Source organism: Pituophis catenifer, unplaced genomic scaffold (genome assembly GCF_029215685.1).
Source record: "Pituophis catenifer annectens isolate HBS135680 unplaced genomic scaffold, rPitCat1.0.hap2 SCAF_8, whole genome shotgun sequence".
In the NCBI taxonomy this organism is placed as follows: domain Eukaryota; kingdom Metazoa; phylum Chordata; class Lepidosauria; order Squamata; family Colubridae; genus Pituophis; species Pituophis catenifer.
This window is the reverse complement of record NW_027256888.1, coordinates 21,569,866-21,596,160: the sequence shown is the minus strand read 5'-3', so window position 1 is coordinate 21,596,160 and position 26,295 is coordinate 21,569,866. Positions and strand designations below refer to the sequence as shown.

The 26,295-nt window shown below is 41.9% G+C and overlaps 1 protein-coding gene across 1 annotated transcript in view; it reads right to left on the bottom strand.

Annotated features, from left to right (window-relative positions):
- Positions 1-26,295, bottom strand: part of LOC139320679 (gamma-aminobutyric acid receptor subunit alpha-4-like) — a 249,948-nt gene that overhangs the window by 77,261 nt on the left and 146,392 nt on the right. The window contains exon 7 of the mRNA XM_070949112.1: positions 23,375-23,527. Coding sequence (XP_070805213.1) covers positions 23,375-23,527 — 153 coding nt within the window. The remainder of the gene's footprint in view (positions 1-23,374; positions 23,528-26,295) is intronic.

Sequence of the window (26,295 nt, the reverse complement as noted above, 5' to 3'; positions counted from 1 at the left end):
TGCTATCTCCTCCCATGGTCTTGTAGGCTCTGCTACTGATTGTAGCAGTCTGGGGGGTTTTCCTGGTCGCTTCTTCATCATGGCGCAGATGGCGCAACTTTTCAAATAACTGTCCACGTCTTTCTTTATGCTGGGCCACCAGAACTGCCTCCGTGCTAAGTGTAAAGTCTTTAAGAATCCGAAGTGGCTTACCGGTTTAACATTGTGGCTCCTCTGGAAGATCAGGGTGCGTAGGGATTCTGGGACATAGAGCTTTGTCCCCTTCCATGCAAGGTCATCCCTTTTTGTCAGAAGGTGTTGATAGTCTCAGAACCAGGGGTCTGCCAGCAATTCAGTTTTGAGTTTTGCCGTTAGATCACTTGTTGGTTGGTCATGCCGGTTGTGGCGTTGTCGTCTGGTGGTTACTTGGCCCGCTATTTGGGTAAGGGGAATGATGGCATCCACTACCTGCTCCCGTTCACATTTGTACTGGGGCATGCGGGAGAGGGCATCGGCTAGAAAGTTCCTCCCCCCTGGAATGTGCTTTAGCACGAAGTCGAAGTGGTTGAAGTATTGAGCCCAATGGACTTGTTTGGGCGATAGTTTTCGCGGGGTCCTGAAGGCCTCCAGGTTTTTGTGGTCAGTCCAGACTTCAAATAGTTTCTGGTCCCCTTCCAGCAGGTGTCACCAGGTTAGCAGTGCCCATCTCACTGCGAATGCCTCCTTTTCCCATGCTGCCCATTGTCTCTCTGTGTCTGTGAGCTTGCAGGAGGTGTAGGCACAGGATTGTAGATTTCCTTGACTGTTTCTTTGGAGTAGCACTGCTCCAACTGCCATGTCACTGGCATCTGCTTGGATGATGAAGGGTTGTTCGGGGTCAGGATGCTTCAACACCGGTTCCTTCGCAAACATTTCTTTTAATGTTTCAAATGCCTCTTGGCAGGTTAGGTCCCACTGTAGAGGTTGTCCCGGGCGGGGTTTTGTTCCTGGGCTCCCTGTCTTTAGGAGGTCCGTCATGGGTTTGGCAATCTTCGCAAAGCAGGGGATGAATTGCCTATAGAAGTTCGCGAAACCTAGGAAGATTTGTAGCTGTCTACGGGTGCGAGGGGGTTGCCAGTCTAGGACTGCTTGCACTTTGGCTGGATCCATCTCTATTCCCTCATTTGACACTCGATAACCCAAGTAGTCTAGCCGTGCATGGTGGAACTCGCATTTTGACAGCTTGACATACAGGTTGGCTGCCAGAAGTTTTTCCAGTACCTGGCAGACAAGGGGTATGTGGTCGTCCATGGTCTCAGTGTAAATGAGGATGTCATCTAGGTAGACGAGAACCCCCTTGTAGAGATGCTCATGCAGCACCACATTTATTAATTGCATGAACACCGCTGGGGCTCCCTGCAGTCTGAAAGGCATCACCTTGAATTGGAAGCTCCCTAGGGGGCAGTTGAATGCTGTTTTCCACTCGTCTCCTTCCCTGATGCGTACTCGGTAGTATGCTTCTCTGAGGTCTAGTTTGGTGAAGACTTTTCCTTTGGCCAGGTGAGATAGCATGTCCTTCATGAGGGGGAGGGAATATAGGTTGTGTACACACACTGCATTGATACCTGAAAAGTCGACACACAATCTCATGGTCCCATCTTTTTTTTTCTTTGAAGAGGACTGGCGCCGCGACCCGTGGTTTGGCTGGCTCGATGAACCCCCTTTCTAGGTTTTTGTCTATGTAGTTGCGCATTTCTTGCATTTCCCGAGGTGTCATGGCATACAGCTTGGGTTTGGGTAGTTTTGCCCCAGGGATGATTTCGATGGCGCAATCTACCTCACGGTGGGGAGGCAGGACGTTGCACTCGGCCTCGCTGAATACTTCTGCAAGGTCCTGATATTCCCTTGAGATCTGTTCGGTCTCTGGGGTTTTGTCGGATGTGGCTGCCAATTGTTCTGGTGTGCTCTTTTGGAGGGTTCCCTGCATGGGCAGTATTTCTGCTCGCTGGTGTGGGAGGGGTTGGGGCCCCCTTGCTATTCTCAGTCTGCGGGTACCCCCTTGCCACCAGATGGTCGGTCCCCACTTGTCTAGCCAGGAGAGTCCCAGTATACTGGATCTGTCATTTTGGGGGCTATTACAAATCGAATTACTTCCCAGTGATCCGCTAGCTCTAGCCTCACTGGTTCGGTCAGGTGAGTGGCATAGGCTCCTCCCATTAGGGACCCATCAACCTGTTCGAACCGGATTGGGTGGGTCAGTCTTTTTGCTCTGATCCCCAGTTTCAGGACTGTGGTTAGGTTGATCAAGCATCTAGTGCAGCCTGAGTCTATCAGGGCTTGAAAGGCCCCCTGGGTCCCTGTTTTTGGGGCTGTGAGGCATATTGGGAAAACGAAAGGGTGGACTGGTCCCCTTACCATTGGGTCATTTTCACCCTCGTCCTCGCTATCATAGGATTCTGGCAACTGGTCATCGTTGCCTGGTATTCCTCCCCCTTCAGCTGGGTGGGAAGGGACCTCTTCAGCCTGGAGGGCCCTCCGGGATGTGTTGGTGGCTTGTTTGGGGCCTCGTTCCAGCTGTGCCCTGGGTGGTGGCTCTGGCATAGGCCTTGGGGCTGTGGTCGTGCACACAGATACCATGTGGCCCTTCCCCCCACATCTGTAGCACTTCAGCAGGCTTTGAGGGAGGGCTGGTTTCAGGTCGGGTTGTCCCCTCTCTTTGGTTGTCTGGTTGCTCTCTCATGTTGTTGGCGCGCAATCCACTGTCAACTTTTATTGCTACTCGGAACCACTCAGAGAGCTGGTTGGGATGTCCAAGTAAGCGGTTACCTGGGCAATTTGATTGTCCAGGCTTGTTCTGAAAAAGTGCACTAGCAACCGCTCTGGCAAAGGGGGTAGCCTCCCAATGACTCTCCTAAATTCGCGGATGTGCTCTTTAATGGGACAGCCCCTCTGCTTTGGATAGCTGAGCTCATCCTCTGCATACAGGTCTTCCTTTGCCTCCTCGAATCTGGCCTCTAGCAGTTGTAGCAAGTCATCTACATCTTGCAGCTGGGGGCCTCTCCTCTTGTGGAGGGCTGCTAGCCATTCCCTTGCTTCCCCCTCTAGCCCCTCTGCGATGGTATTCACCATGGCTCTGGGGGATGGGTAGAGGTGTCCATAACATTCTAGGTGGATCTCAGCTGAGTCAAGGAATAGAGCTAGCTGGTCTAAGTCCCAATCAAACTTTCCTCTGAACTGGGGCAGTTCATTCAGCTCTGCTCCTCTCTCCCCATTGGCCTCTGTATGCTTGCATTTGATGTAGCTGGCCCTCTTCCTCAGCTCTAGTTTGGAGGGAGAGAGGGGTTTGTCTGCCCTGGGCAGCCTGCCTGCTGCATGGGAAAGACACTGGTTGCGGCCTCCTTCTTATGGGTGGAGAAGGGGGGTTGTGCTCCTGTCTGCTTCTCCTCACTTCAAAGGAATCCACTGCTCCTCCCCTCTTCTTTGGCCTGCATGACAGCCTCTCATTGGGAAGGATGGCTTGGTCAAATTCCTCCCTCGGCTGCTCTCTGGAACTCCCCGGGGGCTTTGTGAGCCTGCCTTGTTTCCAATCCAACCTCCATTCCACTCTTCCCAGCTCGCTCAGGGGCTTTCCCTTTTCCCAGGCATTAGGGTGGGGGAACTCGACCTCAGCTGCCTTAGGGATTAACTCCCACCAATACTCATCTTTTCTTGCTTCCGCCGTTGGAGCCGGCATCTCAGCTTTGATGTCTAAGGGAGGCTGCACTCTGGCTGCAATTAGGCTCTCTTCAAATAGCCCATCTTCGGCCATGGTTGCCTGATTTTCCCTCCCAGCACCCCAGACATTGGGGAGCGATTGGAGAGTCCAGGATTCAGGAAACCTGGTAATCTTGATAGATTTTAAAAGTAGTTCTAACTGTCTGTGAAGTTTCCGAAAGATGCCCTAATTAATTCATGAGCCATGAGCTGAACTTCAAAAGAAATACAGTCATTTATTAGGAGCAACATTTCGGCAATATTCGGATGCAATTAGAACTAATCCCACGTAGATTTACGTTCCCCTATGACCCTGTCTCTCCCCTCCTCTCTGGCCATGTCATAAATCACATTCTCCAATTAACCACTTTGGCTGGCTGTGAAATCCAACACCCTCCTTCTGATTGCGGTCAGGAAGAATGTATGGAATGCACTTCAGTTAGGGAAATCAATCAGCTCTATCAGTTCTCCCTCCCTCCTGCTCATGGCAATTTGAAAGCTTTGCAAGTTGACACCCTGCCCTGAGGCAGAGCCCCACACAGAGACATCATTGAGCTGCAATCCCACCTGCCGGCACTGCCAGCCAACCGCTACCCCCACTGGGATGACATGGGCCTCAGCCATGGCCCTACCATCCTGGGCCTGTCTGGTTTCCTGGACACTGGGGCCTCTGCCTCCACCTGCAGACCTTCCACCAATAAAAGCCATGTTCAATGGAAGCCTGGAGAAACTCTCATTCTTCCTATGGGCCTACCTGGGATGGTACGCCCTGACCTATCCTGACAAGGTGACAATGGTGAACACTGTAACTGCCAACCTCGAAGGAGCAGCAGCAGATGGGTGACAGGCCTCCACGACGAAGGAGCGCCAGAATTGGGGAATATTGATGACTTCCTGGTGGAATTCAGGGCCAGGTTTGAAGACGAGACCCAAGTCAGTGGAAAGCTGCATCGGAGATACGATCCCTTAGACAAGGGAGCCGACTGGTGGAGGAATACATCCAGGAGTTTTGGAGAGTAGCAGGCAAGTTGAGGCACTGGCCGGAGCAGCTACTAGTCTACCACTTCAAAAATGGTTTTAATTGAGAGCTGTTTCATGCCTGCCTGTCCCGGGGAGTACCCAATCAGATCCACGACTGGTACCGGATACCAACAGTGATAGCTCTAGATATGAAAGAATACAAGAATCATGGTGACCCAGAGCCAAAGCCAAAGAGGAAATAAGAACAGTGCCTACTGGGATGGAGGTCGATGTCTGCCCCGATGGGAGCCTTTGGAGAAGAGGCAGAACAGCAGAGAGCAAAGGGGGAGGAGACCAAATGTTTGAAGGCTGTCTTGGAGCAGCCACCAGGGTCTCTGCTCATTCCTAAGAAGTACAGGGACCTGGGGGAGGCGTTCAGTGATAAGGAATGCCTACGTCCCCACCACCTTACTGACTGTGCTATTGAAATCCTACTGGGAGCGAAGCTCCCCAAACCAAAGATTACTCTATGACCCCAAAGGAGATGGAGGAACTGAGGAATTACATTGACAAAAACCTAGCCCAGGGCTTTATTCAACTAGCCAAATCCCACGTGGCAGCCCTGGTACTGTTTAAGGAGAAGTAGGATGGGTCAATGAGGCTGTGCATAGAGTGTGCACAGGGATAAACAGAGTGTGCATAGAGAGCATGTACCTCCTTCTCGTAATGAAGGACATGTTAGGCCATTTGGCCAAGGGGAAGATCTTTACTAAGCTAGACCTGAGGGAGATGTACTACAGCATAAGTTCAATGAGAGCGACAAGTGGAAAATAGCCTTAAATTGTTAGGAAGATTCCAGTTCAAAGTAATGCCATTTGGGCTCCAAGCCCCCCCCCATCCATGCAGCTAATTAATGAGGTGCTGCATGATCACCTGTACAAAGGGGTCCTAGTGTATCTGAACGACATCCTCATATTCACAGAAATGATGGAGGCACATGTAAAATTAATATGCCAGGTTCTCAAGAAACTCTTGAAGGTGAACCTGTACATCGAACTATCCAAGTATGAATTCCACAAGACTCGCTTAGACTACCTGGGCTACCAAGTGTCGTGCAATGGAGTAGAGATGGACCCAGGGAGAGTAAAAGCCATATTAGAATGGCAAGCCCATCGAACCCAAAAGCAACTGCAGAGCTTTCTGGGGTTCACAAACTTTTACAGGCAATTCATCCACTCCTTTGCAAAGATCGCCCTGCCAATCACTGAACAGTTAAAAATGGGAGGAAGGGAAGGAAAACTTCAGCAAAGTCAGCCACTAAACTGGATGATGGAGTGCCGGGGGCTTTTGAGGAGTTGAAGAGATTGTTTGAAGAGGAGCTTGTCCTAAAGCACTCAAATCCCCAGGAGCCCTTTATTATCTAAGCAGATGTCAGCGATGTGGTGGTGGGGGCAGTACTCCTCCAGAAAAACCGAGAGGGTAAGCTGCAACCATGCACTTACACCTGCCGAAAACTCAACAAAACTGAGAGGCACTGGGCAGTGAGGGAAAAGAAAGCATTCTCTGTGAGATGGGTTCACAGCTTTACTCCTCAAGTGGACTAAAGTGCCTTTTGAAGTGTGGACTGATCACAAGAATTTGGAGGCACTGGGCAGTGAGGGAAAAGAAAGCATTCTCTGTGAGATGGGTTCACAGCTTTACTCCTCAAGTGGACTAAAGTGCCTTTTGAAGTGTGGACTGATCACAAGAATTTGGAGGCACTGAGGGCCCCCTGAAAACTTTCATCGAAACAATTCCAGCAGGTGCAGTACTTTAATTGGTTTGACTTCAAACTGATGTACATCCCAAGGGGGAAGAACTTCTTACCTGATGTCCTATCCTGCATGCCGCAGTACAAGAGTAGCCAAAAAGAAGTGATAAATACCATCATCCCCCCCAAACCAGAGAGCAGCTCAAACACGCACCCACGAGGCAGCAGGCCAGAAGGAAGCCATTGGACCCCAGCTCCCCAACAACTAAAAGGGGAGTTACAATCCTAGCTGTTGTTCAGAGCCCATGGGGAAAGCTGCTGTCGAGAGAAGGACTGGTGTGGAAGGGGAACAAGCTGTATGTCCCCAGTAGCCTACGAGTCCAAGTCCTGCAATGAAGTCATGACACCAAGCAAGCTGGCCACTTCAGGTTTTTAAAAACCCTACACTTAGTGACCCCTTCATGGATTACTGCCTTGTAGTGGTGAAGGGGCTATGAGCTATGCCGTGCAAGGACGCCCAAGACGAACAGGTCATAGCAGAGAGTTCTGACAAAACGTGATCCACTGGAGAAGGAAATGGCAACCCACTCCAGTATCTTTGCCATGAAAACCCCATGGACAGTACCAAAAGGAAAAAAGATACGACGCCGGAAGATGAGCCCCTCAGGTCGGAAGGTGTCCAATATGCTACTGGGGAAGAGCAGAGGGCTAGTACTAGTAGCACCAGAAAGAGTGAAGTGATTCGGCCAAACCCGAAAGGACGCTTAGCTGTGGATGCATCTGGTGATGAAAGGAAAGTCCGATGCTGTAAAGATTTTTTCTCCATAGGAACCTGGAATGTAAGATCCATGAATCAAGGCAAGCTGGACATGGTCAAACAAGAGATGACAAGACTGAACATCGACATCTTAGGAATCAGCGAACTAAAATGGACAGGAATGGGTGAATTTAATTCAGATGACCATCAGGTATACTCAGTGGTGGGATTCAAATAATTTAACAACCAGTTCTCTACCCTAATGATTTCTTCCAACAACCAGTTCATCAAACTGCTCAGAAAGTTAACAACCAGTTCTCCCGAAGTGGTGCAAACTGTCTGAATCCCACCACTGGGTATACTACTGCGGGCAAGAATCCTCAGAAGAAATGGAGTAACCTTCATAATCAATAAAAGAGTAGGAAAAGCAATACTGGGATACAATCCCCAAAATGACAAAATGATCTCAGTTTGAATCCAAGGCAAACCATTCAATATCACAGTAATCCAAGTCTATGCCCCAACCACTGGTGCTGAAGAGGATGAAATTGACCAGTTCTATAAAGCCCATAGTCAAGGCTATGGTTTTCCCAGTTGCAATGTATGGCTGTGAAAGTTGGACCATAAGATGATAAATTTGTAAATATGATAAAGAAAATATACTCAACCCAAACAGCAAAGATAACAATGAATGGAGATATGACTGAACAATTTATAATAACAAAAGGAGTGAGACAGGGATGTCCTTTATTGTTCATTCTATCACTAGAGATACTGTTAAATAAAATTAGAAGAGACAAGGAAATAAAAGGACTGAAAGTTAAAAAAGAGGAATATAAACGTCAAGCTTTTGCTGACGACCTGGTTTTCATCATAGAGCAACCAATATCAACAGGACCCAAATTGTTATCACAAATAGAAGAATATGGGAAGGTAGCAGGACTCAAAATTAATAGGCTAAAAACAAAGGCACTAACGAAAAACCTTACAAAATAACAGGAGAAAGAATTAGAAGATAGAATGGGTATACAAACAACAACAACAAAAATATCTAGGAATATGGCTAACAAATAAAGGATAATCAATTAGAGAAGACAATTACAATAAATTAACAAGACAGATAAAAAAAGATTTAGAAATTTGGAGCAAATTACAGTTATCTTTTCTAGGGAAGATAGCCTCAATCAAAATGAATGTGTTACCAAGAATGTTATTTTTATTCCAAGTGATACCTATAAAATTGGGGAAAAATTTCTTTAAAGATTTCAATAAACTTATAGTGCAGTGGTTCTCAACCTGTGGGTCGTGACCCCTTTGGGGGTCGAACGACCCTTTCACAGGGGTCGCCTAAGACCATCGGAAAACACATATTTTCAATGGTTTTAGGAATGATTTTATGGTTGGGGGTCACCACAACATGAGGAACTGTATTAAAGGGTTGTGACATTAGGAAGGTTGAGAACCACTGTTATAGCGAATTATATTTGGCAGGGGAAGAAAGCAAGGATTAAAATAAAATATTTACAAGACACTAGGCAGAAGGAGGATTAGCAGTCCCAGATTGGGAAATCTATTATAAAGCAACCTCATTGATATGGATTAAGAATTGGATGGAACTGAAAAATAAAAGAATATTAACATTAGAGGGGTACGATCTACAAAGAGGGTGGCATGCTTTCCTGTGGGAGAGAAAAAGTAGACAGCACGGATATTTTCAAAGACATTTAATTAGGGAAGCACTGCTACAGACATGGCAGGGGATAAAAAAAACCCATTATGATAAAATTCTGGAATGGCTATCCACTATGGAGGCACAAATTTACCCAAATGCCCTAGATATTGGTAAAAGGAAAACTTACAAAGATTTGTTAAATAATCAAGGGGAATTAAGAACAAGACAGGAATTGAAAGAACAGGGTACAGACATTGATTGGTGTCCGTATATGCAAATAAAATCTAGATACAAGACAGATTTGGCACAATTTGGATTTCAAAAGGAAACATATGAATTAGATAAATTCTCCATGGAACAGAGGACAAATTGATAAAAAAAAATTACAACTATTTATTAAGATACAAATTGGAAGAAGAAGTAGTCAAAGAAAACATGATAATTTGGGTGAAAAATTTTGGATACAATATTGAATTAGATAAATAGGAGAAATTATGGAATATAAACTACAAACTAATAATGTCTGTACCCTATAAAGAAAATATATATAAAATATTTTATAGGTGGCATCTCCCACCTGCCAGATTGACAAAGATGTTTCCAAATACCTTTCTGCTATGTTGGAAATGTAAACATCAAAAAGGAACTTATTATCACATGTGGTGGTCTTGCCATAAGGCAAAATAATTTTGGCAAATAATTACAACACAAATAGAAGAAATTATAAATCAAAAAATAGAAATGAGGCCAGAAACTTTCCTACTGGGAATAATTACTGGGTCATATGAAAAAGAAATAAGATACTTAATCATTCACATAATTACAGCAGCACGAATAGTTTTCGCCCAAAACTGGAAAAACAACAACATGCCATTAGAAGACAATGTGAGTAGAAAAATTATGGAGTGTGTGGAAATGGATAAACTCATGAAGGAGATACAAGAAAAAGATGAAACAGAATATTACTTAGTCTGGGAGAAATGGTATAAATGGTTGGAGGAAAAGGGGAGAAAAAGGGGAGAAAAACGGAAGACTAAATAATGGTTAAAGTATGTATGTATGTAATTTATATGCCACCCTTCTCCCGTAGGACTCAGGGTGGCTTACAAAAACAAAACAAAGAATTACATAAACAATTAAAATCAATTTAAAATTAAATTAAAATCAATTAAAAATTATTAAAATTATTTGAAGTCACCCCTATGGATTCAGCCCATTTGGTAAAAAAGCCACATCTTCAATTCGTGGCAGAAGGAGAGGAGGTCCGGGGCTGTCCTGTGGCCGGTGGGCAGCCCATTCCAGAGGGTCGGCGCTCCCACAGAGAACGCTTTCCCCCTAGGGGCCGCCAGCCGACATTGTCTGACTGACGGCACCCTGAGGAGGCCCGCTCTATGTGAGCGCTCCAGACAGTGGGAGGAAGGCAGGAGATGATCCTGCAGATACCCTGGGCCTAAGCCATGTAGGGCTTTATAGGTAAGCACCAGCACCTTGAAACGAACCCGGAGAGCCACCGGCAGCCAGTGCATCTCGCGCAGGAAAGGTGTCACACGGGAGTACCAAGAAGTCCCCATAACAACCTGCGCGGCCGCATTCTGGACTAACTGTAGTCTCCGAGTGCAGCCCAAGGGCAGCCCCATGTAGAGGGCGTTACAGTAGTCCAACCGAGACGTAACAAGGGCATGAGTGACCGTGGCAAGGGCATCCCAATCTAGGAAAGGGCACAACTGGCGCACAAGGTGTACCTGTGCGAAGGCCCCCCTGGTCACGGCCGTCAATTTTTTTTTTTTTTGCTTTAATTTATATGCTGCCTTTCTCCGGAGACTCAGGGCGGCTTACAATGCGTTGAGCAATAGCCTTCATACTTTTGTATATTTATACAAAGTCAGCTTATTGCCCCCACAATCTGGGTCCTCATTTCACCTACCTTTGAAAGGATGGAAGGCTGAGTCAACCTTGAGCCTGGTGAGATTTGAACTTGCAGTAATTGCAAGCAGCAGATGTTAATAACAGTGTTTTAGTCCACTGTACTACAGGCTCTTTCTTAGGATAGCCGTGAATCCAGGAGGACCCCCAGATTGTGGACCCTTTTTGAGGAAGTAAGGATCTCCCCTCCCATCACTAGTGACAGGGCCACTAGATCAAGAGATGCCGGTATCCACAGCCACTCAGTCTTGGATGGGTTGAGTCTGAGTCTGTTTCTTCCCATCCAGGCCCGCACCGCTTCCAGGCAGCGGGACATCACAGAAAGGGCATCCCCAGGGTGATCCGGGGTGGAGATGTAAAGCTGAGTGTCATCAGCATATTGATGGTACCTCACCCCGAAACCACAAATGATCTCACCCAGCGGCTTCATGTAGATGTTAAAGAGCAGAGGGGAGAGAACCGACCCCTGAGGCAGCCCACAAGTGAGGGGCCTCTGGGTGGATTTCCCTCCCCCCGTCCACACAAACTGTGAGCGGCCTGAGAGGTAGGAGAACCACCGTAAAATGGTGCCTGCCACCCCCAACACCCCGAGTCGCTGCAGTAAGATACCATGGTCGATGGTATCGAAAGCCGCTGAGAGGTCAAGAAGGACCAGGATGGAGGAGCAACTCCCATCCCTGGCCCACCAGAGATCATTTACTAGGGTGACCAATGCCATTTCCATGCTGTAACCGTGCCTGAAACCCGATTGGTACAGGTCTAGGTAGTCCTCCAGGAACTGTGGGAGCTGCTGTGCCACCACAGACTCAACAACCTTTGCTATAAAGCAAAGGTTGGAGACTGGATGATAGTTATTAAGGGAGTCTAGATCCAGGGTGGGCTTCTTGAGGAGGGGACGAACCACTGCCTCTTTGAGTGTGGCAGGGAAGACCCCTTCCCTCAAAAAAGCGTTGACAACCGCTTGAATCCAGCTTCCAGTCACCTCCCTGGCTGCAGAAACGAGCCAGGAGAGACAAGGGTTCAATAAACATGTGGAGGCACCCAGTCGACCCATGATCCTGTCCACTTCATCCATCGAAACAGGCTCAAATTCAACCCAGATGTTACCATCAGGACAGGCCCCTGTCGACTCGTCAGACTCTGTCCAGTCAGAGTCCAACCCAGTCCGAATCTGAGTGATTTTATCTTGCAGAAACTGTACAAAATCCTCAGCTCTGCCCTGCAAGGGGTCCTCCCTCGCTCCATGATTTAGGAGAGAGCGGGTCACTCTAAACAGAGCTGCTGGGCGATTTTCAATTTAGGTGGAGAAATATAGAAATAAATGGGAAAATATAAAAATTGTGGAAAGGAAATTAGATACATGTTTATGTCAAATGTAAATAAAATAATTAGAATAATAGAATATATTATAATGGTATATATATGATATATTAGAAATATATGTATAAAATATATTAAGATAAGAAAGAGAAAATGTATAAATATGGATTACTGATGTGAAGATATTGAAAAGAAGAAGATGTAAATATCTGTTTTTGTTTGTTTTTAAAAAAACCTGTTTAATAAAAATTTTCAAATTGAAAGTTGAACCATAAGAAAGGCTGAGCGCCGAGAGGGGTGTGGCCAGTGCCAGCGGCGATACAGCAAATTCCGGGGCTCCTGGAAAATGCTGATATTTCAGCTGCTTTAGGGGATCCCCAGGGATCATAGCTGTCCCAGTGAAGAACGGAGGCACAGACAGGCACAAACAGGGAAGTCACAAATTCCCTGAAGTGTCTGCATCAGCCTCCGACCCAGCACCAAGGGAAGACAGTCATTAGGAGCTGTCAAAAGCCGGGCGGCCACACGCAAGAAGAGAAGGAAAAAAGAATGAGGTGATCATCTGGGTGAGAAACTGTGGTCTTGGAAACAAGATTCCTTTATATATTTAACTCCTGAACTTTTAAAACTATTTTACTTGAGAAAATTGGCAAAGAGAGAGGGGAGGGAGTGGAAAAAGGCTACCTCCCCACCTCCGGAACAGCTGCGAAGAAGCGGAAGCCATTAATAAAAGCTAATTAACAAAAGCTGAAAAAGTAATTTAACAAATTGAAAGCAGATTGGGAAAAGAGGCATTTTTGACTAAAGAACTGTAATTTGAAAATTTGAGTTTGGAGTTTTGAAGCTGGGTTTTTTTCTCTCTCTCTCTCTTTTAAGACTATTTTGGATTGCAGAGGAAATTAAAGAGATATATTGGACAAAGGAAAAGATAAGAAGGGAGTGACCTTGGGATGTTTTGGAAACTGGCAAGAAGATTTTGATAAGAAGTGGTCTTGTGACTTTGTAACAGAAGGGGTAAGATATAGAAAAGAAGAAAGAAAGCTTTTTGTTTTTTCCTTTCTCTTGATCGAGTTATAAATTTTGGAAGATTTTGGAATAGTGGTATTTTGGAATATTATTTTTTCTTTCTGGTTTTTCTCTTTTTGTGCCTTTTCCTTTTCCTTTTTTCTTGTAGAAATTCCCTCTTCCTGGACTTAAAAGAGTTCATTTTGTTTTTTCTATTTTTTAATTTTTTTGGGGGGGTGGAGATATATTTGCTGAAGTTGTGTACAATAATGCAGTACAGGGCTTACCCCATTCAAAGGAGCTACGGGGGTGGAATTTGTACCCATGCCAGAATACCTTCAGGAACCCCCTTCCTCAGTGAGCTTAACTGAGAAGGTGAGTTATTTGCAAAATGCATGGGGAAATGTAAAACAAGCACTGACTAAAGCGATGGAGACTCAGAAAGTGCAGGCAGACAGCAGACGGTCACCCAGAAACTGTTTCATATAGAAGAGAAAGTGTATTATCTATAAAGTATTTGAAATTGAAGCTGCCCTGACGAAAGCTGGGTCTAAAGTTTATAGAGCCTTTCCCCATAGTGAAAATCATAAATCCAGTTACAGTAGAATTGAAACTGCCACATCTACTGGGAAAAGTGCACCCGGTGTTCCACTGCAGTTTGCTTAAATTGATGATGGGGTCAGCACTAAGGCCAGTAGTCAGGGTAGCTCCAGGTCCAATTGTAGTGGAAGGGGAGACACACTATGAGGTTAAAAGGATCCTGGATTCTAGGCTGTACAAGGGGAAACTCCAATACCTGATCCAGTGGAAGGGATACCCAATTTTGGAAGCTAGATGGGTGAAAGAGCAGAATATAAAGGCAGATTAATTGATAAGGAAGCTTTGTTATGATATTTTGAGGATCAGACTCAATGATGAATTCAGAAGCAATTTCTTCAGTTAAAGGAGAGTTTATTCATAATAGGCATTCTACTTATTCTGTCAGATTTACAGTGAGAAGCAAACGTGAGGTGAATGCACTCTCTATTTATATCAAAGGGGAGGAGTCAAGGAAGGGGGTGATTACACATGAATACATTAAAGGAGGAGGAATAAATTAACTCTTAATATCCTGTACATATATACATATCTCTTGTTATAGAATAAGGCATTTACTTATGACAAATCCCCCTCTAAATGCCGATTCGACATATGACAATGATTGCATTCGGATTCAGAACTATATAGTACTTGTAATTTTGATGTCAAATATTTGTGTTGTTTAGAAGGTAAAGGTTTAGTTAATATATCAGCTATTTGTTCTGAGGTTTCGCAGTGGATTGCTTTAATGAATCCATCCTGAGATAATTGTCTCACGTGTTTAAATTTGATATCTATATGTCTGGACCTTTGACCAATGGCATCAGATCTTGATATTTCTATAGCTGCCTTATTATCTTCATGTATGACAAATGGTAGTATTGGATTTTTCCAAATATCAGATAATAAATCATTAAACCACACTAAATTATTTGAGGCTTTAGATAAACAGACGTATTCTGCCTCTGTTGTGGAAGTCGCTACTAAATCTTGCTTCCCAGTGTACCAGAATATTGGGCAATCATTTAAAAATAATACATAACCTGAGGTGCTCTTTCTACATTTGATATCACCTGCCCAGTCTGCATCAGCGTAACTGGTGATAATAGGTTCTTTAATATTATTGGGTTCCAAGAGTAGGCAGAAATCTATGCTGTGTTTTAGATATCTTAGTATTCGTTTAACTGCTTCCCAATGATACATAAGTGGCTTACTTACATGTCTAGATAATAAATTAAGTGGCAGAGCTATATCAGGCCTGGTCCAATTAGATATATACAAGAGAGAACCAATAATTGATCTATACAATGTATTGTTCTCGAACTCAGGTGAAGATTCATCCATATTCCTTAGAAAATCAGTCTGCATAGGAGTATCGCAAGGCTTGGCATCTCTTAAATTGCATTTTTCCAGAAGTTCTATAATTTTATCTCTCTGGGATAGTTTGAATCCCTTTCTTGTCTTATTGATTTGAACTCCAAGGTATTTGTTTACCCTTCCTAGCGACTTTAAAGAGAAATGTTCACTTAGCTTGGATACAAATAAGTCTTTCTTTTCTTTATGTTTGCCTATATACAAAATATCATCCACATAGATTAACACAAATTCTAATGATTCACCTTCCTTTCTAACAAAAAAGCAATTGTCTGCAGTTGTGGCTTTGAAATTCATATTTTTAAGCACGCTGACTAGACATTCATACCAACGCTTGCCAGATTGTTTTAATCCGTACAAGCTTTTGTTAAGTAACCAGGTCTCATTTCTATTTGTACATTGGCTATGAGGTGCCTTTACATATATCTCTTTGTCGAGCTTTGCATGTAAGTATGCAGTCTGCACATCATATTGAAAGACATCAAGATTGAGTATAGCCGCTATGACTAAAGCTGTCTTAACACTTTCGGTTCTTACAGTGGGAGAGTATGTGTCAGTGTAATCCTCAGGATATTTTTGAGCATAACCTTGTGCGACTAATCTAGCTTTATATAGTTTATTACCCTCTTCTAAATCTTTGATTTTGAATATCCACCTGGTGCCTATAATTGTCTTGTTCTTAGGGGCAGGGACTGGTGTAAATACACCTAATTCACGCAAGCTGTTCATTTCTTTTGTTATGGCTAATTCCCATTTTTCTCTTTCATCCATGGAAAGTTTTAACACTTCCTCGTATGTGTTGGGTGTTGGTGTTTCGTCATTCACACACATTATATAATCCTTATACTTATTAGGTAATTGTTTTCTGTTACACCTTATTGTTCTTATTGGAATGCTCTCATTATCGTGTAGATACCTTGCTTCCTTTTTGGTTAATGAATCTGTTTTTATCCTGGTATGGTTACCTGTCCATGTTTTGTTTTTGTCATCATGTGAGTTATGTTCATGTTTCTCTCTTTCTATTCTGTCTTGTTGTTTAATGTTGGGTTTTGTATTTTGGATTATCTCGTTAAGATGTATCTTAGACCAGTTGGCCTGTTCATGAAACACTGCTGTTCTTGAGACTATGAATTTGTTATTACTGTCAATGAATCTATATCCTTTTGTGCCTGTTTCGTATCCCATGAATCTGAGCCTTCTGGATACATTATCTCCCTTACGTCTTAATTGTTTTGGTATGTGTACGTCTGCTGTAACTCCAAATATGTGCATGTGTGATATTTTTGGTTTCCTATTGTACATTACTTCGTATGGTGTTTTATTTAGGATGCTAGACCAGGTCCTATTTTGGGTATAGTTTGAATATAGTAATGCTTCTGACCAGAATTGTTTTCCTAAACCAGCATCTTCTAATGTACATCTAATCATGGTTTGCAGTGTCGAGTTCTTTCGTTCTACTGTACCATTCTGAAAAGGAGAAAATGGGCTAGTCGTGAAGTGTAGCATTCCTTTGTCTTTTAACCATTGTGATAATTCTTTTGACATGAATTCGGATCCCCTATCTGTCATGATTTGTTTTATTTTGATATTGTGTTGTGTTTCTACACGTTTGTAAAATTCTTTGAATTTTTGGAAAGTTTCATCTTTGTGTTTTAAAGTATAAACAAATCCATAACGGCTATAGTCGTCTACAATAGTTAGGAAATATCTTTTTTTGTAAGTGATGGATGGTGTTAATGGACCAACCAGATCCATATGTACCAGATCAAAAATTTGGTTAGAGGTCCTTGTTGCCCTCTTTGGTTTTGGGTTTGTTCTGAGTTTTGAGGATTTACATACTGAGCATTCCAAATAGTTTTTACAATCCTTTATTTTGACGCCATCAGCATGTTCAATCATTTTTTGTATTACAGGGAAACTTGCATGTCCCAATTTTCTATGCAACATGTGTGCGCATTCATCATGAATTGGTTTGCCTATATTGGGCCTTTTGTTATTGTGTGTATCACTAGTGGGTGTGTCTTTGTGGTTACAGTGTGTATTGGGTCCTTCATTGTCATTGTTGTTACTATGTTCACTGTCTATGTTAATGTCGTCATCAGTGTTTGTATTGATGTTATGCAACCATTTATCTTCTGTTACAAGGAAGGGTAGGCCCCCTTCGATAATTACACTATTCAATTTAGTCCCATCCTTTTCTAGTATTGCTTTTCCCCCAGAGAAGATTATATTTATGTTGAAATCTTGGCTTAATTTCACTGCACTAAGTATGTTATGTGATATTTCTGGTATCAACAATACCCCCTCTACTTTACCTAAACCAGGTATATTTACATCTCCTTTCCCTATGACTTGAACATTTTCTTGATTGGCTACTCTTATCATAAATTTATCATTTGTGAATGAAGACAGTATTTTCTTGTTATTTGTTGTGTGATTAGTCGCCCCTGAATCTATGAGCCAAGTATTGTTTTTTGATTTTTGTGTGATGACATCGTTATGTTTATCTAATCCATTTAATGATCCTGATTTTCTGTCCCTTGAATTATCCCTATCCTTTCTGCGTTCTCTGTAGTTTGGGGAGTCTCTATATCTGTATCTATCAATAGATGATTGCCTGTCTTGATATCTACCCCTATAATCATGGTTTTGTCTTTCCCTATGAAACATGGGGCAATCTCCCTTAGAGTGTTTTCTGGATCCACAATTGTAACATTCAATTGTTTTTTGGTGATTCTCTTGGAAGGCTACTCTTTTTGCCTGTCTGTGTTCTGTGTATGCATTGTATCTACTTTTCCTCAAATTATCTTCAGCTATTAACTTATTTGACAGACTTTCTATGGATAAGTATCCTAGATTGATTGAGTCTAAATGTGATATATAGTTATCCCATGATGAATCTAATGAGTTAAGGATAACGCTTTTCATTGTCTGTTCTGATATTATTTCTCCTCTTGGATGTAATTCTGCTCTGGTTTTGTTTAAGGATATTAAATGTTCACTTATGGTGGTTCCAGATCTTAATTTGGCTGAAAAGAAATCTTTAGACATTCTAGTGGTTGTTGCTACACTTTCACTATGAAATAATTTAAACATGCATTGAATTATTTCAGAAACAGTAAGATTATGCTTAATACTGTAGTACATGGCAGGTGATATGCTAGAAATTATTAAATAGAATGCTCTGTGATGCAGGCAGTCCATTTTTAGAGTCCAAGGTCTTTTGGGAGGATTGGTTATAAAAAATAATAAATTTTCTTTCATAAAGACAATCTGAATTTGTTGACACCATTCCTGTAAATTGATGCCATCAATTCTAAGTTTTGGGAAATCACTAGGTAGATTCCCAATATTACTATTCCCATTACTTACAACTGTGGGTAGTCCATGGTCCTGTAGATGTTGAAAATTGCAGAATGGTGTGGGTATTCTGCTGATGAGCTTGAAAGGTTCTTCTTTTTCATAAAGTTCATTGTAGTTCTCTGTGTTCATCTGCGCATGCGCGTTGGTCATTTCTCTGCTGAAGCCGCTGGGAGAGGTTCTCTTTGCTGTAGCTCCCTCGTAGTGCTCTCCTTCTGATGATTCGGTCTCCGGCTCGATCTTGGGTGTTCTGCTGGCAGCTGTGGTTCGTCTCTTTTCTTTGGAGCTTTCTTGCTTGGGGTATTTTGTTCTTTGGATCGTTTGTGGTGTGGGGGAAATTTCGCAGGGCCGTCTGGGTTCAGGCGTCGTCATCATCGTTGTCCAGATCGAGTCGTGCAGGCTTTGAGGTGTTTGTTTATTTCTTCGTCTCTTTTGTATTTTTGCATTATCGGCTTTTATTGATTCTTTTGAAATTGTTAGACTTGTGCCAAATGTTTTAAATAGTTTTCTCATGGGTGTTTCGATTTCTTGTTCGGTGGATGATTCTTCTGTATCTGTTTCTGACTCTTCAGAAGAATAAATATAATTTTTGCTATTTTTTGTGTTTTTTCGCGCCAGAGTTTTTGAATGGTGCATTCTGATTGGTTCAGCTGTGTTCATTTCTGTGGCCGGTTGAAGAGAAGATGGCTGCCTTTCAAAATTTTGAGCGGGACCTCTGGTCTTGCTTCTGGTTATTTTTTCTTTCGTTGTAGGTTCGCTCACCATTTTTGTATTTTCGGGTTTGGCTTTTTCAATTTCTTTTTCTCTCGCTGCTCCATTTTCTTCCAAGAAGTCTCGGAGTTCCGCGATGAGTTTGTGGTCATCTTTTTTACTTTTTATTAGCCTCAGTATCTCCGATCTGAGGTCTTTGTCTTTTATTTCGTTTTCTTCTTGGTTGTCGGTTTCATCTGCTGTTTCTTCGATGTCTGTGGTGTTATCTTCAGATTCTTTGATTGTTGTATTTATTGGTTCGTCGATCATTTCTTGATCTGTTTTTGTTTCTTTATCATTTGCCCTGGTATTGGGTCTTTCTTTTTTATTCTTGAGGTTTTCTTTCTTAGACATGTTGGATTTTATTGAGTCAGTTCAACCATCGACTGCTACCAGTTTGTTATGATATTTTGAGGATCAGACTCAATGATGAATTCAGAAGCAATTTCTTCAGTTAAAGGAGAGTTTATTCATAATAGGCATTCTACTTATTCTGTCAGATTTACAGTGAGAAGCAAACGTGAGGTGAATGCACTCTCTATTTATATCAAAGGGGAGGAGTCAAGGAAGGGGGTGATTACACATGAATACATTAAAGGAGGAGGAATAAATTAACTCTTAATATCCTGTACATATATACATATCTCTTGTTATAGAATAAGGCATTTACTTATGACAAGCTTCATCCCAGAAACCAAAAGGGCCTCCCTAGGGACAAAGGGAACCCCTGGCTTTATTAATGTGTGTGTGTGTGCTTGATGTTTTCCAGGTGCTTCTCACTTTCTAGGGGGATCCGATTGTCAACTTTGAAATGTAACTGGGCTGCCACAGCCATCTTTTCATTTATCAGCTTGCCACACAGTATGGGAGAGGGGAGAGGCTTTGAATATCAGACCAAACAATAACAAGAGATGGTCCTATGGGGACCAAGTTTATCTTAACAGGTGCTGGCCAGAGACTAGAAGGAGTTGCCAGGAAGACGCCAAAACACTTAATTGGACAATGTGACCTGTGGTAAGGAGGGAGGGGAATATCTATTCTTTCATTATACTGAAATCAAGGGAAATAGTTACAGTTGGTTTTGCTTTCATGCATGCTGAAATGATGTACTCAATAAAACAGTTCTTTGAGAAAGCTGATTGTCTCGGAATGCTGAATTGGTTGGATTCGTCAGTTGGAACCTTGACATTAAGGATGAAAGCCTCCTAGAATGCATATGGGTCAATATAAAAGAAAAAAAGAATGACATTGCCATAGGTGTATACTACAGAGCACCCAACCAGGCAGAAGAAATAGATGAACTTTTTGCCAGTCAGTTAACAAATGAATGTAGGAAATATACGCCCTATTAAAAAAGGGGGACTTTACCCTGACATCAACTGGAAGACAAATTCTGCATCATGTGAAAGATCAAACAGGTTCCTGACTAACCTAGCTGACAACTTTGTCATCCAAAAGTTAGAGGAGGGAACTAAAGGGACAGCTATTCTTACTAACAGAGAAGAAAAGAAAAAAAGGGGTGGAAGTTTAGGAGAACCTTGGGGGAGAGTGACTATATCATATTGGAATTCGATATAATGCATGCAAAACAATAGAACATAATAAAACCAGCATCTTACGCTTAAAAAGAGTTGATTTTGACTAACATAGAGAAAGCTTGGGAAGGAATCCATGGATGAAAATCTTAAAGGAGAAAACAACCCAAGAAGCTTGGGAAACACTAAAATATATAATTATAAAAGCCCAGTCCATCACAATAACAGAAATATAGGAAATCCAAGAAGAGGCCAGCATGGTTGCACAAAGTACTCTCTGATAAACAGAAAGACAAAAAGTGTAACTATAAAACATGGAACGAGAGATACATAACTGAGGCAGAATACCAGCATATAGCTCAAATCTGCAAAGATGAAGTCAAGAAAGCTAAGGCTCAGAGTGAACTAAGACTTGCAACAAATGTAAAAAATAATTTTTAAAAAGTTTCTTTTAACATATAAAAAACAAGAAAAAAGTGAAAGAAACAATCAGTACACTAATGGGGGACAATGACAAGGATGCTGCTTACTGCTTCTTAACATCTGCCATCATGCAAAAGGGGAAAAAATCTTATTTTTGAAGATTCAATCTTTTGAAGATTCTCATCTTCAAAAAAAGGGGAAAATGGACCCAGTAAACTACAAACCAATAAGCCTGACATCAATATCTAGGAAGATCCTGGAAAAGATAATCAAGCAACAGATCTGCCAACACCTAGAAGCAATTACAATTTATTACAGTTAACTGGTAACTATTTCTATTTGAACTTTGATCAGAAGACAGACTTATTCTGGAGACTGACTCTATTATATTTAATTAAGCAAACATGGATATTTGCTCCAGTATGAACTATTTATAACTTTTGGGATGACTTGGGATAGATAAGGTGTTATGGGAAATTTTCTACGAGTGGATTACAATAACAGTTTGTTAATAAAAATTTTTGAAACTTTAATTTTGTTATTATTATTCCTGTTAGCTACTTTGTCATTAAAATAACTTATAGAAGACAGGTCAACAATTTGTAAATAGATTTAGTAGATTAAAAATTTTGGGAAAGTCAGTTTGTAAGGGGAAGGTACTGGCCTGGCCTAAATCTTTTCCCCTTTTTAAATGTAAATTTTAATTTGTTTTTAAATTATGGGGTATTTTAAATTTGTTCAGCCAAATTATTTAATTCATTTTTATTCTATTTTAAATTTTTGTATTTATGTGTTTTATCCTGTGGCTGTTCACTGCCCTGAGTCCTTCGGGAGTAGGGCGGTATAGAAATTTAAATAAATAAATAAATAAATAAATAAATAAAATAATGTAGTAATCTATTACTCAGTATTCTAGAGGGGATGTTATGTGTATATGTGATGTGGGGTTGATCTTTTTCTTTTTTAATTGTTTTGTGTGTTTTTTCTTTTGGATACTTTTTTTTTGAGTTCTGTGTTTTGTATTCTAATTTTGTTTTGAATAAATTAAAAATATATTTTCTACCCATGATGAGTGATTGCTTATGCATTGATTTCCCCATTCTCTCCTCTTCCAGAATCGCCCAGTTGATCTCATCCAGTTTGACTGGGATTCATCTCAATGAAAAAGTTTTGGTCCACTTCATAATTAGCACTGGTTTGGGGTTTGGGGGTCACATCCTATAGTTATATGGAATGCAACAACTCACCATGGCCAGCTTGCTGCAGGACAAATTCCCATGGCCAACACACCACAGGACAACTCGCTGCGGGACAATTCAACAACTCAATATAATTATTTAAAATAGTTGAAAAATATTTTAATTTTTGTCATTCACATTTCATTTTATCTCTCCTTTGGCATCCTTTCTTTAATGATTCTATTCCACTATTTCTTCGATATTAGTATAACTATTGTCCTGCTGCGAATTGTCCTGTGGTGAGTTGGCCATTGTGAGTTGGCTATGGTGAGATAGCCATGGCGAGTTGGCTGTGCGAGTTGTCGTAGAGCCATTGTCATATGCTATGGACAAGGAATGGAGCTTTCCATATGGAAAAATGGGAGCAGTCATATTTATTCTGTACCTCAATGCTTCAGTTCAGTTTATGAAGTATATCTTCATGTAAATAAAGACTGGTCCTTTGTCAAAGAACCAAAATAATAGATTTTGTTGTTACTGAGGTAAATAACAATAGGAACACAATGTACTATTTAACTGGAGCACAATATATATTCCTTAGGTTTCTTCTATTTTCAAATTCTTTCCATCATAACTCACCTAGTATAGGTGTTAGAAAATATTACAGAACATATTTATCAGAACATAGAAAAATAGAGTTTGAAGGGACCTTGGAGGTCATCTAGTCCAACCCCTGTTTGAGCAGGAGACTTTATACCATTTCAGACAAATGGCTGTCCAATCTCTTCTTTAAAATTCTCCAGTGATGGAGCACCCACAACTTCTGATTTTCTATTAATATATAATAAATAGAATAAATAGAACATTAATGTTCTATTTCTCTAAGCTTCACTCTTTCACTAAAGAGTTATAGTGAAGTATATTATAGTATAACATGTATAATCACCACTACTACCCTCAGTTTTCTTTTTGTGGTAATCTTTTAAAAGTTTCTTAATGCTTTTTCTATATTAATATTGATTTGAAAAGAGAAGACACAACATGGTTAAGGCAGACATAATCAATGGTGGCACTTACCAAAAACAGTTCTGGCAGGAACAGATTCTTTATTAATCCAGAATGACACCTGGGAGAGGATCACAGTCATGATGCACGGAATATATGTCTGTATCATAAAATATCCCATTTTCCTTCGGAGATGGAAGTGTACTGTCATGACCACATATTCACCTAAAAAAAGCCAAAACAAAAAAACCCCAACACTTCACTCCATATATCTTAATAAAAGAAAACCCCATTAAAACAGTGAATCATGAAAAATCAGAAAAGAAAATCTCTAGTTCTTTCATATCATCCTAAAATCACAAGAAGCTAAAGAAAAATAGGTCACATCTTATATTGCAGCCTTTCTGGAAGCCTCAGCTTCACATTTCCTGTGAAGGAAATGAGGGATATAGAATAATCCAGGAATGGCAAGGTAAACCCAAGAAATGGTAACAGATCTTAAAACAAAGAACAAATATGAACCAATACTACCATTTGTTTTTCCTCAAGTCGGCCTTCCAAAAGATGGTGCCCTCCAAATGTTTTGAAATAAAATTCTCATGTAGGTCTATCTAATTACAATGGGCAATAGAGAGAAGGAAGGTCCTGGCCTATGTTGTTTAAGGATTCAGAAAGGTTGTTTAGGGCTTTAAAAGGCTGCTTGGGGAGTTGTAATTCTTCAGAAAGCTTGTCGGACCTGCCCCAATATGATCCCTTAGGAAAGAAATGTCACTGCGTTTTTTTATTTCCCAGCTGAGCTTCATTATTTTTGGACTAATAGACTTACTGTAGTTTGCCAAGTTCCTTATCAGTATTTTACTACGCATGTCCACATTCTTTCACGTGCTTCACACACACTCTTTCTTTTGTTCTCTTGCCAGAGGTCCAGCTGGACCGGCAGGAGACCTCGCTTGCCAAAATGTAGCAATTAACTTTCTTAGTTAGTGAGGTGTTTTATTTTCTTTATAACAAATAAATGAGTTTTATTAGAGAACTTTTCTTCGTGTTTCTTTTCAGAATATTGCAACAAGGAATAAGCCACGATCCATCCTCTAACCAGGGTGATTTGTCCCAGAGCCAAACATGTGATTAATCAATGCCCTGACATCTGGTAGCAGAGGATGGTTGATTTATGGCTTTTTTCCTTGTTTTGTTATTTCTGATAAGAGCGCATAGGCAATTAGTTTTTAGCTACTGAGGTATGCTAATTATTTTGCTAAGATGCCGAAACAGAAGTAAAACAAATACAGAATGCATTTTGCCAAAAATATAGATATCTCCGCTCTCACTAATGAAGAAGCGAAAAGAATTCTACAAAGGCTTCAGGAGGAAAATAACAGAAGAGCTGTTTTTGAAGGCGAAGCACTACGACTGAGGTCAGTAACTCCCCCTTCTAATTATGCCAGCTCTCAAACTGTCTCCCCAGAACCTTCTGAATTTGTAACGCTTGATGCAGAGCCAGATTTTCCACAAACGGCAAAGTTTTTTCACTCCCACATAGAGAGAGAAGTAATTTACTATACTCCTCAAAACTCTGAACTCACTCGGCGTGAGATGGCCATCAAAGCCTATCGTGACCGTATAAAACTCTATGAACAGGAGCTATCCCAGGCAAAAATGGCTATATCTATGCTTGAGCAAGATAAGAGAGATAACTTAAGATTTTCAAAAGGCGCCATATTGTCTTCTTCCTCGGAGCCAAAGACACTCCCCCTGGTGGATTCTGTGTCAGGCCAATTAAGACAGAGGGCACTGCATACGTCACATGAAAGTCTCCCTGATCAAGTTACATATAAACCTGCCACACAATCATTCCTTGTAACTGCAAAGCTGCCCGAAGCTAAAGGTGCAGCACCATCTGCTGGCAAAAGTAATTTACTACAGGAAGCTGAAATGCCACAAGTGTTTCCACAGGCCCAAACTCAAACACCCCCTGGTGGTGTTGGTGTCCTTTTAGATGGAACACAGCCACGCTTTATGCAGCAAAGGCAAATGACTGCATCTCCAGCAGGTCATGCCAATATTGCAGATCAAGCACAAATGGCAACTGGAATACAGCAGATTCCAGTGCATCAGCCACAGCAGCTACAAATGCCTGCATATGTGCCACAGCCACAAGTGCAAATAGGGCCAGCTCCTGGCCCACCTCCAATGGCACAACCAAGACCATTTTTAGGTCCACAACAGGCACAGCAAATACCACAGGCATTTCAGCCCGACAAATTTGGGCTGAATTGGAAAATTGCTACAGGCCTGTCTCAATTGAATCTTCATGTTTACTCATGTCTGAACTCCACGGTTCGAGATTGAAACCCGGTGAACAAATTGGAGGGCATTTGACCAAACTGAAAGGACTGAGAACAGAATTGAGAGAAAGAGGCCACAACATTGAAGATATTCAAATGATCAGCATCATTATTAACTCTTTGAATTATGAATGGAAAGATGCTGTTACAAAAATTAACCAAGTCCCAATTGCTCAACGCACAGTGGACAATGTCTGTAGACTTTTAATTGAAGAAGAGGCATTCATGTTGGCCACACCACATTTGAGAGGACCACCCACATCAGAGCTCCAGCTAAGCGCCCCTTCCGAGGAAGGACCTACGCTCCAAGGATGCCAAGATGCAACACCTGCAATCGTGTGGGACATGCCACCCGGGATTGTCCCCAACGAGTTCCAGCTCCTGTCACGTACCAGCCCAGAGGAACAGATTCCAGAGGCAGAGGCAGAGGCGGAAGACAAGGTCGTCGTGGTCCCCGGCATGATCCACAAACTCCACTCGCCACATTGGCTTTAACCAATGATCCACAACCTCAACCAGAGTACGACAGACGACTCCTGTGGACTTTGGACAGTGGTGCAGCATTGCATGTTACCTACAGAAAAGAACTTTTCACAGAGATGCACAAGCCAAAACCTGAACTACGTGAACTTTATTCGTTTTTAAAGA